This window comes from Aphis gossypii, chromosome 1, assembly GCF_020184175.1.
Source record: "Aphis gossypii isolate Hap1 chromosome 1, ASM2018417v2, whole genome shotgun sequence".
In the NCBI taxonomy this organism is placed as follows: domain Eukaryota; kingdom Metazoa; phylum Arthropoda; class Insecta; order Hemiptera; family Aphididae; genus Aphis; species Aphis gossypii.
In genome coordinates, this window is record NC_065530.1 from 19,375,311 (window position 1) to 19,393,071 (window position 17,761).

At 23.6% G+C, this 17,761-nt stretch overlaps 1 protein-coding gene across 10 annotated transcripts; it reads left to right on the forward strand.

Moving 5' to 3' along the window:
* The first annotated feature begins 42 nt into the window (after positions 1–42).
* LOC114120065 (H(+)/Cl(-) exchange transporter 5) lies at positions 43–16,863 on the forward strand. Of its 10 annotated transcripts, XM_027981854.2 has the most exons (18): positions 2,498–2,628; positions 2,693–2,833; positions 5,687–5,790; positions 7,210–7,330; positions 8,799–8,834; positions 10,174–10,313; positions 10,380–10,595; positions 10,718–10,879; positions 11,359–11,506; positions 11,571–11,710; positions 12,348–12,530; positions 12,598–12,812; positions 12,879–12,996; positions 13,091–13,304; positions 13,413–13,623; positions 13,701–13,864; positions 13,925–14,132; positions 14,210–16,863. In XM_027981854.2, exons 3-18 carry the CDS (start codon positions 5,707–5,709, stop codon positions 14,298–14,300), a joined length of 2,451 nt encoding a protein of 816 aa, XP_027837655.2. In that variant the 5' UTR covers positions 2,498–2,628; positions 2,693–2,833; positions 5,687–5,706; the 3' UTR covers positions 14,301–16,863. The 10 variants fall into 10 exon arrangements, with proteins under 10 accessions (XP_027837656.2, XP_027837655.2, XP_050066813.1 ...); XM_027981855.2 differs by lacking the exons at positions 2,498–2,628; positions 2,693–2,833 and adding an exon at positions 43–320; XM_050210856.1 differs by having other exon boundaries at positions 2,502–2,833.
* Positions 16,864–17,761: the final 898 nt, after the last annotated feature.

Consider the following 17,761-nt stretch of genomic DNA (forward strand, 5'->3'; position numbering starts at 1 on the left):
TTTAAGCCATGTCACGGACTATAATAGTTCGTGGTTGGTGTGTTACGCGATTTAAGATTAAGATATAATAATATGTATGTAGTATACTAGACAGTATGTACCTTTGTAGTTATCGTGGTGTACTGGTGTGACGTGTCTCGTGTGTTACTAATTAGTAATTACTATAATACTATGTAGTATGTTCCCTGCCGATCTCATAATACGTTCAAAGTTGGTCCTGACGTCCTGTACACAGGACAAGGATTTATCTGTATAGCAGTTGTGGGCTGTGGTCCTGTATCCTTTGTATTAATATACCACCGTGATCTTAAATCTTAGTGGTAAGAAAATAAAAGTGGATTAATTTTAATTTTTAATTGAACCATTGTTTTATGATAGTACCTATATAGTAAATTAGTAGGTACCTATATCAGGCTATACCATTCAACATAGGTAGGTACCACATTTTTTTCCACTGTAGTACAAAAGCGAACTGAAATCTACTGTATGATTGAATATACATAAATATGTATAAAAATTGAAATTATATTTCATATTTAAAAAACAAAAAAACCGTTTACAATTCATTAATTTGTAATACCAAAAAAAAAAAATATTAACATTAACATTTTAGTTTCAAATCTTACATGAATTTAAGATTTCTTCGCCTTTAAATAAAATAAATTAGTTAAATTTATTAATAATTAAGTCCAAAAATACAAAATATTTTATTAAATTATCATTTATAATTATATAATTTATTATTAATTTTAATTAATTTTAATAGATACCTACCTGCAGCCTGCAAGTACCTAGGTACAGGTATTTAAAATTATTTTTTAAATTTCTTATACAAATGGAGAGTAATGGAACATTAATAATGGTCAATATAAAATAAAAATAAAAAAGTTAAAAAAATATTACCTAACATAAATACATTTTACCTATATATTATTAATCTAGATCTATATAATAATCCGGTGGTAATAATATTGATTATTGCTAGTACCTAGGTATTATCTTAATCTATTTAACATGTGACATACCTACAACCGCAATCAACACTATTGGCCATCGCGATATAGATATACATAATAAATATAGGTACCAACTATAGTGGATTTTTGCTATAATTGTTGTTAGTTACAGTAGTTATACCTACGAAATAATAAGATAAAAAAATAAAAATAAAAAAAAAGACGTATAATAATATAATATATGTACAACTATTTTTTAATTTTTAAAATATTAATTATATAGAATATTTGTATTTTCGGACTTTTTGCCTAACTATCTAAAAGAATTAAATCAGGACTTTTTATACAATTTTTTTAAAACAGACTTATTGTCTGCGGTTCACTAAAATTGACATAAAGAAAACCACCGTACTACAGTTGTTGGTCGCCCGAACAAGAGTTGAGTTTGCTTTAAACACCTAAAACTACTTAAGAGGATACAACACCCGTATGTGTTGTCTCCGTCTTACAAATGCGTAACATAGCAAATTTACTCTCAGCAAATCACGTTTAGCTCAGTTAGTTTAAAAATTAGAGTGAATCGACCTATTATGAAACTTGATGCTAAGAACATCAAAAATCTGTGTTCGTACCTATGTTGATTTTTTATGATAGTTAAATTTGTTAACAAGTTATGCGTACCTATATAATATACCTAGCGTAAATTAGAAATGCTCATAACTCACTTAATAATTGAAAAATCGTAAAAAAAACCAACATACGAACACAGATAATGTTCTTAGCAATTTAGCATCAAATTTCATAATAGATCTATTCACTTTAACTTTTAAACTAACTGAGCTAAACATGAATTTACGTGATCTGCAGAGAGTAAATTGGTTATGTTACGCACTTGTAAGACGGTGACAACACATGCGGTGCGGGTGTTGACTTTGAATACAATTGTCAATTAGTAATACCAAATACAACTATTAGCCGTTTGGCCATACCTACATAATACATACATAAGGATTTGCTATCTCTGTAGTTTTGGTATGAATTTGTGGGTAATGAGATATGAGAAAGTTAAAGTGTTTAGCCGTTTAGGTACAACTTACTGTATCTTATTGTAACATTTTGGATTTTTTGAAATTTGCATTAGTCTGGCCTATTGAGTTTGGCATTCGGGAGTAGTACACTAGATTATTATATTATATTATTATACAATATACATACAAACTTAATTGTTAAAATTATGATTTATATTTTATATCGTTATGTCTTATGTATAAATGTATTTAAAATTTAAATATCGATAATAATTGGCAGATCAGAACGTGCACCAACGTTGAAACATGAAAATCCCATCCATTAATTGCCAATAAATTATTCCCTCGCTCTTATTTTTTAAAATTAATGATTATACCAAAACGAAATCTATCTATTATCTACCTGTTATCATTATTATTATGATTAAATGGAATAGTAAAATACTAAAATATTATCCACATAAGTATTACAATAATATTATAATTTTGCATTAGGTACCTAATATAGTTATTACATACTGAATTTGTAGTCATTACAAATTCGCCCATAATCCATACACCAACCACGGTCCACGACGGACAACTTACTTAACTCGCATTGGAATCTTTGACACGAATTCATTCTCTTATCTCCTTATCAATAAGTATTAAATAATAATAAAAATATTTAATACTATTTTGTAACTTGTAATTTTAAATGCTTTAAAGATATAATATTCAGAATATTCAGACAACAAAATATAACATACCACTTTATTACTTTAATATCTATCTTTATCTACCTATTATTAATCAACTGTTCTTTACGTCATGAGTCAGAAATGTCTTGGTGGTTCTCAACAATAAAATGTAAGTTGAATTTGTCGCTTTAAATAATACAACTGTAATTGCAAATTAAAATATTATCAATTACGTTTTTTTTCTTCTTTGTCTAACCAATCTGTTTTCTCAGCTAAAATCTTTGTTATTTATTAATTTTGTTGGTTTTTCAAGTACTTATTTAATTTGGTGTAGTAGGTATCTGGTATCTTCTAAAGCCTTTAACTCAATAAAATCAATTGCTTGTATATAATATTTTCTTTATTACTGTAAGTTTCCATATGGAATGAATAAAATAAGATTATGTTGTAGTTTGTCAATAAATTCATAGGTTTATGAAATGCAATCAGATATTCTTGCTTTCTCTTTAATATACATAAATGTATTCAAGACTATGGTTAATTTAATCAAAGTAAATTAATTTATGACCTAAATAACAAACATTGTGACCTAACTAAGGACATTTATAAGGTGCGGCAGTGGTTTTGGCAATTTAAAGAGTGCTTTGATTATGCACTAAATTGTATAAGATAAATTGGTTTGTTGCTAAATTAAAGTTCAAATTGTTTACTTTTACTTTATCTCTAATCATGAATATGTGGGTCTGGGAATAACACATTTTTGCTGCTACAGCATTTGATTTTATAAAATGAAGATATTGCCGAGCTACCGTGTTTTCTTGATTTGACATATCTTGATTTCATTTTATTAGTTTTTTTAAAATCTAAACAGCACTTAACCCTTAGCTACCCTTCCCATGAATTTGGTGAATGTGCCATCAAAACATATGCAATTCATTGAACTAATTGTACAATTTTAATAACCTACTGCCACACCTTGTATAATTATTTTTATTTATTATTTAGTAGTTACATTATGAGTTGCTGATAATTTATATTGAAGCTCAAAGCACCAACTTACCTGATTACTCTACTTGATATATTGTCAAATTTCAAATGCTAGTGACAATTTATTGTTAATTCCCTTAACTGCAAGACTTTCTTGATGATTCGATCATTTATAACAGCGTATTTATAGTTTAATTAGACAATTTATATTTTTTATCAATAAATTGATAATTGATGTTAGATACTGATTAGGTTAGGTTAGGAAATTTCAAAAAATTCATATGATCTTATATACTTAATTAAATAATGCATCTATCAATTACTTTACTGATATCATAAATATTTTATTTATAGATATATTTCTTAATCTTTTTAACTATTACTAAAAAAAACAATTTGTAATAACTTAAAATTAATCATTGTTTTGTTGATTATACTTATTTTAGATTTGTCCCATTCAAACCTTTTAATTTAAAATTTTCAATTCTAAATTCACCTCAACAATATTTAATGTTTTTTACAAAATTACATTTATAATTTATTCAATTAAACAGAAGTATAATAATGTAATTATTAATGATTAGGTACCTAATAACTTTTAATAAAGAATTAAATTCATTAATTTTTTGTTAAATTAAATTTTGATTTTATGTGATAGTACCTATTCACTATTCACCTGTTAGTTATAATTTGCTAGATAACAATATTTATTTCACAATTTTAGAAATTATAAAGAAATATTTTTATATAGTAAAAAATTTATGTAAAGTATTTTTATTTTAAAATTTTAAATGTGGTCATTAATACAATTAGAACAATTGTTTGTACTTACCTTATTAAATTTAAATTATAGATGTGCTTTTGTTGATAAATTAATATTATCGTATTAAATAATTTAATTACTGAAAGCTTAAAACTATACTCTATTTTGTAATGCCCACTTTTTAATTATTCTTTAGGTACTTTATTAGTCATAAATAAGTTAAAATTTTAATCAAGAAGGAACTAGTTAAATACCATATATATATATTATATGTATCATAATCGACATAATGTAATATGCTCTTTTCATTATTTTATTGACTATTCGTAAATAATATACATTTACAAAGAAGTCATTGATGTGAATGTATTACATAATTATTGTTGTATTGTAATTTATATTTGTTAACATATTTTTCTTCTAGGTGTTTTTCAAGAATAATAAACAAAATATTAATTATTTCTTAATACCTTTTAGAAACTTTTCTCCAATTTTTTTTTTTTTTTTACTATAATCAATCTTAAATAAGTACTATATATATCAAATATTTTTCATGTTTTTATTAATTTTGTATCATTATTTTTTATTTTTTACATCTACTATTGACCTTCTATATTGATGTACAATTTATATATTATTATCAAATAAAACACAAACATATATATAGATATAATAGCCAATAGGTGTACTTATAGAGTATAGACTATAAACATAAGATTTCAGTTGCAAAAGCAGATAGCAAATGATTTAGTGCCCTAAATGTTTGTTTATTACGTTATTGTTTGATTTATTGCAACATACCGTATCTTCAAAATAAAAATAGTCATAATATGACTAAATATTATGAGTCTTAATACTTTTTAATAGTAATCTAATTAATTATGAGTAAGTGGATTACTTACTAAATATGAAGTTAGAAGATATTATATTATGGCCCATATTATTATTTTAATCAATAGACATAGTGTATATTAATTATTTAATCACTCTTTTATTTTTTTTAAATATAAAAATGATTAAATTTTCCAAAGCTATTTTGGGTATGTATTAATAATTTATAACTATAGGTATACATATATACTTATACATTATATTAATTTACCTTTTACCACAGTTGAAGAACTATATTATGACATTAAATAATAAATTAAAACTTTAACTATATGATTTATCTTAATATTTTATGATAACTATTAGTGCAAAAATAATATACAAATTACATGTGTGTAATTTATATTAAAAACTAATTTTTATATTGTTTTTAAAATTCAGAAATATGTTTCTCCACAAGTATGGAAAATTTACCATTAACAAGCAATATTCGAAAAAATGATCTCCCTAATAAGCCTTCTACTTCCTATCAGGCTGTTAAACAGGTATTAATTACAAATCAAGTTAAAATTGCTTCTTTTGTAGTTGAATGTGAATGTCAGTTTGAAAATAATTTTATTGATATTATTTTTGATACCTTGAGCTTACAAATAATATATTTTTAAGCTATTAGTTTGGACTTTTGGAGTGAATCACTCAAATGTATTGTGAAAATTGTAAATTTACTTTGCTTATCATTTTGATAATAAATAAAATATAATTTATACTTTTTTATTGAATTTATATATTTATAAACTATTTATCTTTATGCTCTTCTATCTAACATTTTAAGGGGCGTTACTGATATTAAACTAAATGTATAAATAATAGTTTAGCTTATTAATTTAAATGCAGTTATCATTAATTTGTACAATAAGCTTTTTAGTTTTTACCAACATTTAATTGGTATTCTGTATTAATAGGTACATAATATATATATTATCATGTATTCATCATGATTATTAACAATTTCTTATTTGATAAAGCCATAACCAAAATTAGTAAATTCATTTTTAACTTTTCACTCTTCTCTACACTATTAAATTAATTTTTATTGCAATTTTTTATAAAAACAAAGTATGTGAAGGTAATTAATATTCTTAATTTGTATTAAATATTAAATTCAGATAAAAATAAATTTATTTAAGTTTAACTTAACTTTTATAATTTATTATATTATATTGAAATGCATATGTATGGAACTTATCGTAATACAGAATTAAACATTTTTATTATAATTGTTAACTGCATAAAGTTGTTGCTATGCTTTTTATATACAAAGATTCAATTAATTTTATGGTTAATCTTTAAATATTTGTTATTCATATCATTTTTAATAAACCACAAAATGTCATACTTTTATACAAAGTTGAGAGTTTATACTTATTAAATGTGTACTTGATTTTAGCTTATTTATTTTTTAATTATTATTTGTATTGTTTTTATGTTTATTAATAATCTAATAGTATTATTATTTGCTATTTTAAATACTAGATTATAGTTCACTAATTATCATTAAGTATATTATTATTTTTTAGTAGTAATATACTTGGGAGTTCCTATTTATATTTTAGAAAAATGAGTGTATTTATTATACTTCTAATATTAGTATGTGATGTTTTCTATTTATAACAGAAATATTTGTTAATAATTAATCAATTTCAATAGCAATAATAATACTATTAGATAAATTAGGTATGATGCGTATAAATACGTTGAGCAATTTTTAGGTGTTGGTTTGTAGAGTGTAGTTAATTGATGTCTTTTCAATATCACGTTTTCAAAATTGTATAATATGAAAGTAAGTGTTTACATAATTATACATATTTATATAATTATTATTTTTATTCAAAGCACTTGCAATTTAATGACATTTATAAAATTAACATATTAAACAATTGATCATATTTTTATTATAATTATAGGTAAAAAAATTAACTGAAAGAAATGTGGGAATAAGTTCGGATGATGATATGATAGACATTACAACTTCAGGAACAATGACTGAACGTACTTTAAATCAGAGATCTCCAATAAATGTAGCAGGTAATATAATAACATTGATAAATAGTCATATGATGTATCTTTGTATACAGCCATAAAGAAATTCTACTGATTTAAAATAATTAGTATATTAATTCTTTATTGTGTTAAATAAGTAACTTTATTGTTCTTGTAAATCTGTATATTTTAAGTTGTTTACCATAATGGAGAGGTAAAAGCTTTTAGTAAATTGTTAAATTTTATTGGCTTATAAATCTTATGAAAACATAAGTTTATAAGTACCTATTCTTATATATAATATTATAAAAATACTAATTATAAATTAATAAATAAATAAAATTGTATTAAGTAGAATGTCTGACAACATTACAACAATCATATTGACTTAAATCTTTCTTTAAATTTTGTGAATAGTTTAAGTACTATTTATAAGTATTTTATTAATTACAACTTTGTTATTATAACTACCAAATTCAAGTTTACTTTTAATATTTATTCAAATATAGGTATATTACATTTTATATTAAATGTATTTAGTTATTAGTGTTATTACTAAAGCCCTACTACTACTAAAGAAAAATATGTTTTTTCATATTTTTTTTTTCTTTTCACTTTTTATATTTTCGTTAATAATCTTCATGAATCATACTAATTGGAATTCACAGCTAAATTTTTATTTTGCGTAACCATAAATGCATATTTGTTGTATATTTTAATGAATGCGCTGTCGCGAAAAAATGTTGGTCCCTATCAGTAATATTTATGTATTTATTTATACACTTATGTTTTTATATTTTATATTTTATATTTTTTTCATACTTAATACAACTTAAATTTTTAAATATAAATTTTGAAAATGCATATTTATTGCATATATTAATGGATTTTATTGCATATTATAATATGGCATATTTTGATACTTTTTAGTGCATATAAATCCGGGCTCTAGTTAATTACTTATTAATCATTTCATAAAACAAAAAGTAATATTTGAAATAAAAATTACTATTACTATATAATCACTTCATGTAATATAATATTATTATTTCAAAATCTTATTTTTTTTAAATTTAAGTAAAGTAAAGAAATAAAAATCAAATATTAAATTATATGTAGTAAAAAAATATTTTATTCATTTAATATTTTATTTACTAAAATTTTGAATTGATTAATTTATAAAAACACAGTTGGGTTTAATTTTGGAAATTTTTAATTTATGATACAGTGCTTTTATTCATAAGCTATGATCAATTCATAATTATACATAGTAATAACAATAAATATTTAGTTTTTAATAAAACAGTCACTCTTAAATTCAATTTGAAAACCAAAAATTATTTCTGTCATTTAACAATCATTTCATAAGAAGAATTTAGAATTTTTATTTTAATTAAAAAATCTAAATTTTTATGACAATAAATATGCTTATTATAATTTATAATATTACTTACAAAGATGGTTTTAAACTTATATATTTTTTATTTATGTTAAAATACTATAAAATTTGAAGATATTGACGTCATTTTTGCGGGAACAATAAATCTTGGTGAGTTTATGTCTCTTGTGTGTTATGGCTTATGAGTTATGAGTATTATATTATTTTGTTGCCTATTTCACATATAGTTTGTCAGCTTATAGAATCATTTGAGCTTTCTGGTTTCAGTAATTACATTTTTAGATTATCATTTTTTATAGATTTTATTAGCTTAAAATTCAAGTTAAATATTAAAACTTGTAATTGTATTGTTCTAAACAAAACAAAAAATAATTACTTATAAGTTATTTAAGAATTATAGTCTTTAATATTTATTTAATAATTATAACCATTTGTTATTATTATTATTTATTATTCGTATGGCAAACCTTTTATTATAGCACTGAATCAGTTTACTAGTGATAAACAGTTAAATTAATTGTATTTTCTAGGGTAAAACAGAAACATTTGTTTTGTAACAGCAATAAAGTTAAAAATAAATTAATATAATACTTGATTATTTCAATTTAATATGAATTATATTTATTGTGCTATATTTTTAATTAGATAATTTGTAATTCTTGCAGGTTAAATGTTATTCCTAGCTATCTATAATTATTTTAGCTAAAACTTGTTAGTATGTTGATGGAATGTGTTAAGTTATGATATAAATTTGGTTTAACATATAAAAATTTCCAAATTAATTATTTATTTTTAATTAGTCTTGTTTGATCATTATTTGGAAATTAAATTGAATATAAGATATGGTGCAATAAATTAAATTTTTTGTTCTGTAATAATTACTATTGATAATACTATTTGGGTTTTATTACAAAAATAGTATTTATTATCTAAATATTCATAATAAATAAATATAATCTATTACAATTCACATGCAAGTTATGCAAATGCACAGATTTTGTTACCTACTTTTATACTTTACCTTATTTATAAGTTATTACACAAACTATCGCTCTAAAAAAATTTAACTCATAATTTGTGATAATATGTATGATTATTATTAGATAGTTATCATATTACTTTAATAAATAAAGTAAAAAAAATGTATAATAATTTAAAATGTAGTATAATTATTAATTTATATTCGGAGTATCGTAAGACAACTTCTTTAGGAAGTAAAGGTAGATTGCTTTTTCAAATAAACAAATTATTTTAATGTATGTATTCATTTTTATGATTGTTTTATTCCATTGCATATCGTTTTTATATTATAAAATTAAGAACTCATATTTTGTTAAATATACAAAAATTAAAAACGATGAGCAAGTAATGTTGCTATCAAATTCATTTTTTACAAGACCTAATTGTGATTAAGTTTACAAGTTTACAACATATATTATTTTGTATTTATATCTTGTTATTTTATTTGTTTGGTAACAAATATTTAAAGGATCTGGTGAAACTGAGGATATTCCTGGAATTGGTCAGTATGAAGATTTTCATACTATTGATTGGCAACGGGACATTGCAAGGGATCGGATGCGACATAGATATATACTAAAACGCAAACAAAATTCATTTATTGATCTAGTACAGAAATATTTTAATTTATTTTTTTGTAAACTAAGTATAATTTAATTATTTTAATTTAATCAGATAAAATCAGCTCATGATGCATGGTCAGGCTGGCTTTGTGTACTATTGGTGGGACTTGTGACTGGAACTGTTGCAGCAATAATTGATATTGGAACATCATGGATGTCAGATCTAAAATTTGGTATTTGTCCTCAAGCATTTTGGTTGAACATGGAACAATGTTGTTGGTCGTCAAATGAAACTTCATTCGAACTAGATAAAGGAAACTGTTCACAAGTGTGTATTTCAATTGTATTTAATTGATAATAAGTGTATGCATTGCTTACAACCTAATTTATAAATTCAGTATACCATATTTTCTTAAATTTATATTAAGTTATATTTTTTATTTATTTCAGTGGTTTTATTGGTCCGAATTAATGACTTCTTCCAACTATGGACCTTTTGCCTACATTGTATCATATTTTTTTTACATTTCTTGGGCATTACTATTTGCAGCTCTTGCTGCTGGTTTAGTTAGGATGTTTGCTCCCTATGCTTGTGGATCTGGTGTCCCAGAGGTAATGTTCTTTTGTTTAATTGTTTAATACACTCCTAGGATAACTTTAATTTTGCCATCTTAAAAGCTGAAAATAGATTTATTTAATGTTTGTATTAGTTTAAACCAATATTTGGCAAAAAAATGTATCTATGTGATTAAAATGTATAAGGATTTCGCCAATTATTAAAATTAATTGGCATATTGTTTAATAATAAGTAGGTAATAACTAAAAATGTGTTTTATATCCATGATTAATAATATATATGTTTGTATAATATTTAATATTTTACAATATTTTAATTTTTTAACAGGTTATGAGCTTTTTGAATTGTAATATTTTATATGATTTTAACTTACTTCAAAATTAAATGTTCTAAAATCTTAAAATATCATCTTAGCAAAAAAATTAATGGACAATGATTATATTCACAAAACTAATCATTAAGTTTTTTAGTACTGTTTAGAACATATTTATGGAACTTAAATGTGGTTTTACAGATAAAAACAATTTTAAGTGGTTTTATAATTAGAGGTTACTTAGGAAAGTGGACACTACTAATAAAATCTGTTGGAATAATGATGTGTGTTTCGGCTGGACTCAGCTTGGGTAAAGAAGGACCTATGGTACATATAGCTTCATGTATTGGTAAGTAGAATTTTTATAATCAATTCAGATATTCAAATTTATTATTTTATGGTTATTGTTTTAGGCAATATTTTATCATATTTATTTCCTAAGTATGGCCGTAATGAAGCCAAAAAGAGAGAAATATTGTCAGCAGCAGCAGCTGCAGGGGTTTCTGTTGCTTTTGGAGCTCCAATTGGCGGAGTCCTTTTTAGTTTAGAAGAGGTATTTAGTTTTTATTTTTAAATTAAAACACCCTTAACCATTTTTTTGTTGTTTGAGGTACATATTATGTATCACATGGTTTTATTATACAGAAATTTACTATGGATAACTAATGGGTACTTGTGTACCCCTTGTAAATAAGCATAATGAATTTTATTTGTTTTTGAGTTATGACTTATATTCTAAAATACTCATACTTAAGTCCATTATAATACTTTTATACTCCATGCTATTAATTTTATATCAGTGATACTTTTTGTGTCATGGTTATAAGTATAGTGTTTTTGAATTAATCAAGTAATATAAATATGTATATTATTTTCATCTCAATCAATTAAATCTAAAAAATTATTTTATTATGGTTTTTAAATATTTTTACTTTGTTAAACAATAGTTTCAGTTTTAAACAGTTTAAATTAAAATTTTTTTTTTTAATTTATTCTTAAATTTTATAATAATTGTTTAATATAAAATATGATATACATTAAGTATATTAATATTAATGAAAAATAATTTGAATGGTTTAAAATAATAAATATTAAATAGTATTCTGTTACAATATTGTACCTCATGCAACAACCAATGTAAAATAATAAATATTATACAACTGATTTTTTTTTAAACATTGTTTTTTAAGGTTAGCTATTATTTTCCTTTGAAAACTTTATGGCGTTCATTCTTTTGTGCTCTTGTTGCTGCATTTGTGCTTAGTTCAATCAATCCATTTGGTAACGAGCATTCTGTTATGTTCTATGTAGAATATCACAGACCCTGGATGTTTTTTGAACTTATACCATTTATTGGATTGGGAATTATTGGAGTAATTAATCTTAAATTTACATTCATGTTTTTTTTTGCAATGATTTTTAAACAATTATTAAATTTAGGGTGTGATTGCAACAGTTTTTATCAAATGCAATATTAAATGGTGTCGTTTTCGTAAAACATCCATTCTTGGACAATATCCCGTCATGGAAGTATTATTACTCACGGCTGTAACTGCAATACTCTCATATCCCAACCCATATACACGCATGGGAACTAGTCAATTAATTTATCTTCTTTTCAGCCAATGTGATGTATCTAGTAATGATGGTTTGTGGTGAGAGTTGACAGTGCATGAAATAAAAATGTATAAATTATTAAAATATGACTTTATAATGTTTAGTGATTATACAAATGACAAAGCTAATGTAGCTGGACCCGGTGTATACACAGCCATGTTGCTTCTATCAATGGCATTTGTTTTGAAATTAGTCACTACAATTTTTACATTTGGCATCAAAGTATAAAAATTAAAGCAATTAAATATTAATTATTATCATTGTACCTAAATGTACAGATGGTATACATATAATGTTATATTATTATATTTTACAGGTACCTTGTGGTCTATTTATTCCGAGTTTGGCTATGGGTGGTATAACTGGCCGTATTGTTGGTATTTTGATGCAACAATTGGCTGCTAAACATCCACATTTATGGTTTTTTGACAATAGTTGTGGATTACCTGGTCAAGAAGGCTGTATTACTCCTGGCTTATATGCCATGGTAGGTGCTGCTGCTGTTTTAGGAGGAGTAACCCGAATGACTGGTAACAATATTACTTAATATTAACTATTGAATATTTTAAGTTTTAATGAAACATAAAAGTTACACTATACAAACTAAAAAATATTATGTTTTATATTAAAATTTTTAGTGTCATTGGTGGTCATAATGTTTGAATTGACTGGTGGTGTAAGATACATAGTTCCATTGATGGCAGCTGTTATGGCTAGCAAATGGGTTGGTGATGCACTGGGCAAAGAAGGCATGTATGATGCTCATATTCAATTAAATGGTTATCCGTTTTTGGACAGTAAAGAAGATATTGTTCACACTGCTTTGGCGGCTGATGTTATGCAGCCTCGGTTAGTATTTTTTTTAATTATATAAATTAAAAAAATTTAAAGCAGAAATCTAATGAAAAAAATGTATTTAAATTTAGTCGAGCTGAGAATTTAAACGTTCTTACTCAGTCTTCAATGTCATTAGAAGATACTGAAATATTATTAAAAGAAACTGAACATAACGGATTTCCAGTTGTGGTGTCACGAGAATCTCAATACCTTGTTGGATATGTATTACGCAGGGATTTACAATTGGCAATAGGTAAGGTTCAACTCATTCATTATGTTACTTTATAAATAATAATTGTAAAAATAATTACAGAAAATTCAAAACGAACTATAGATGGACTTTTACCAGAATCTTTAGTTCTGTTTACTGACACAACTCAACAAATAATGCCTCCCCCTCTAAAATTAAAAAAAATTTTAGACATGGCCCCAATTACAATTACTGATCAAACACCTATGGAGACTGTTGTTGATATGTTCAGAAAATTAGGACTTCGGCAAACATTGGTTACACACAATGGGTTAGTAATTTGATTTATCAGAACTTCATTTTAATTTATTTATTTACGATTTTCTTAATCTTTTATTGATTTTCCAGGAGGCTTTTGGGAGTAATAACAAAGAAAGATATTTTACGTTACATTAAACAGGTTGATAATGAAGATCCCAGTTCTGTACTCTTCCATTGATCAATTAATTAACCATATGGATTTTATATCCATTATTTAGCTCAATTTTCATATTTCTATTAATAAATTTTAATAATATTTTTTCAAAGTTTTGTTTTAAAAACTTAATTTAAAAAATATTATAATTGTAGTTTCCTAGATATTTAAATTAAGTAAATATTTTAGAAAAAGTTAAATGTGAATAATAGTTTAATCAATTATTATTAAATAACTATGTAATCGACTATGATTATTGTCATGCATTTTGAATTTATGGGTTTGCTTGTAGTTAGTAACAGTAACAAACAAAATATATTGTTAAATATGAAAAATATTGTATTTTTCGTTGTTATTACTATAATTATTGACTTAAATTCATTCAGATGAATCCTTTTATTTGATTTAGTCTGTTAGTATATATATATTGTATTGTATACCATTATGTGTGTTTTTTAAGATTATTGTAATTTTGTATTAACTTTAAACATAAACTTTAATGTTTTAAATTTGTGGCTCTTTGTCAAATAAATTACTCATCTATATATTTTTGTTAAATTAATAACCCTTTAAGTGCTATATTAATTTGTTTTATAAATAGAAAATTACTTTTTTATTAGTTACACATATAAAATAAACTTTACCAACATTTTATTATAAAATATTTTCTATCATTTAAAGGCATCAATTTAATTTTCCTTATTATTATTGAATAGTTTAATGTTTATTTTTTTGTCAATTTCTTACTAGAATGAATTAATTGGTTCAGATAAAATTATTTATTTGAAGCAATACCCTTACTTAACATTACCATACTCAATAAAGGAAATAGTTAGTATTAATATTTATTTGTTATTAATTCAACTACTTTTACTATTAATAATAGGTAATAAAAATAACAAACAAAAATATTAATATATATGTAATTATTAATAATATCATTACTGATTATATACTTTTATGCTGTTAAAATTTTTATTGCTTAGAAGAAAATTATTATAAAATACTGTACTGGTACAATTGAATGTTCAAGAAGGTGTAAACAAAAACAAATTTAATACAATATATTCTGAGATAAATGATTTATTGTGTTATCTCAGTGGTTCTTAACCTTTTCAGAATGACAGAACACTGATAATTTTATAAGATTTTCATGGAACATAACTATAAAATAAAATAATATCTTTTTAAATTTTGATGGAATTCTTCGCTAAGTTCCATAGAACGCTAGTTCAGAACCACTGTGTACACTAAATAATACATATAATATGTAATAAATAATAATATAAAATAAATTATCATATACAGTGACATATTTAGGGAGGAGCTTGGGCTCCAGGAGGTAAATTTTGGAGAGCATTTTGATAAAATACGGTACCTACTACCTAGGTCATTTGGGTAATAAAATTATTGTTTTTTTTTCTTACCTGGGGCGCAATATTCCTAAATACTTCTCTAATCATATAATTATAATTTGTGTGAGATTTAAGTCAAGCAAACCCTTGAATTTGTTATGTGTAATTTAATCATAATATAAATGTATTTTTTTTTTTTTTTTTTTTTAACTATTGTAGGTAGCTAAATATAAAATTATCTTGTTCCATTGTACAATATATTTAACCATAATTTTGTAAATTCTATTATTTGCTATTTGTAGAATATTAATTAAATTTCCATTATACTATATTATAAGTCTATGAACTGTAGAGCAGTGATATTCTTTTGATACAAGAAAAAATATATTTTATTCAAATATATTAAATGATTAAAATGGATATGATAATGATAATAATTGTATTAATTAAAAATTGGTTCATTTTTAATGCAGTATTTATCAATTTTTATACTTTGCACAATGTAAAGAAAATATCTTCTTAAATTGTTTTTTTTTTTTTTATCTTTCCTCAAAAACTTAAATAATTAATACAATGACACAGATTCTAATAAAATTAAAAAGTAAAAACCATCACTATAAAAGTAGACTTTTAATAATTTAAACCCTCAGTAACTTGAAACTTTTAATATTTTGAAATAAAAACAATTCTTTTCGTGAAAACTGTAAACTTGAAATTTCATCTGTATACCTACATTTATACCTAGTTAAAATAATCAAGTATATTACTATAATCTATTTTATATGTAACGTTTCTTGATCTTTTGATAAATATGTAGGTATTTATTGATGTATCTGTATAATTTATTACGGTTTTTAATTTAATTTTAATGGGTATATAAAAACATTAAGAATTCCAATTGATATTTCTTTAAAAACAATTGTTTATAAATATTTTATTTTTTAACAAACTTAAACTTTTATTAAATAAAGATCATTGTCTTCAAGTTTTAGTGTACCCACTGCCCGTCACCTAGGTACCAATCATATATTATTATTTATATATATTTATTTTAATAACTGTTTGTAAGGAATTTACTATATATGTATTTTAACATTATAAAACAATATGAATATCATTGTGAAATGTATGCATTACATTATTATTTATTGTATAGTGTGTCAACATTATTATCATTATTAATATATACCTAACTGTTATTAAGTTATAAAAATAAATATGACTTATTATGATTTCTACTGCCTATTTTAATGTTAATGTAATTTCAGATAATATTAAACAATCATTATAGTTGTCACCATAAGTATTAAAGTTTTGATTTATTAAAATTGTTCAAAAAATCAGACTATAATTGTATAAGTGAAGTCGTGTAGAATAACGAAATATTATGTATTTAAGATGTCTGATTGTCTTAGTTTCATCACTGATAAAAAAATTAAACTGACCATAGTTAGGAAATCCTATAATTTGCGATGTTTTTAAAACATAAAGAATGACTGTCTACCTATAACATAAATCTAACTCCAAAGCTTGGATGATTTTAGAATTGTGATCTAAAATTGTATTATATTAGGATTTAGAGTTGATAAGAAAAAAAATAAAATATTTTTCTCTTATTTGATGACTGTCCATCCAGCAGTCATTGCACTGTAGCATTACACAATATTAAACTTGTATTTTCACCCAATAATTGTACTTCAGTTCTTTAACCAATAGATCATTGTGTAATAAAATATATGAAAATTTATTTTCGAAAAAGATTGGTGCTAATAATGATCAATAATATGGAAAACAAAATTGAAACAAATATCAGCGTATTAGATGGTACTATATTATTGGATTTTAAAGCTTGGGAAAAATATTATCGATTCCAATTGAAAACTGTTTTCGTCGTGCTGGTTTCAATAATGAAATACCACAACAAGCGGTCCAAAGAGAAGAAGACTAAGATAAGTTTTTCGACTATAAATGAATTTATTAACTTTGATAATGATGTGCTAACTTCAGAACCATTAAGTGATCAAGAAATTATTTCTTCATTAATTAACCAACCCGAAAAAACTCGAGGAATACCATAATAGTGAAGAAGCTAATACTCCCGATGAAGATTTATCTTTTATTGTAGTGTTC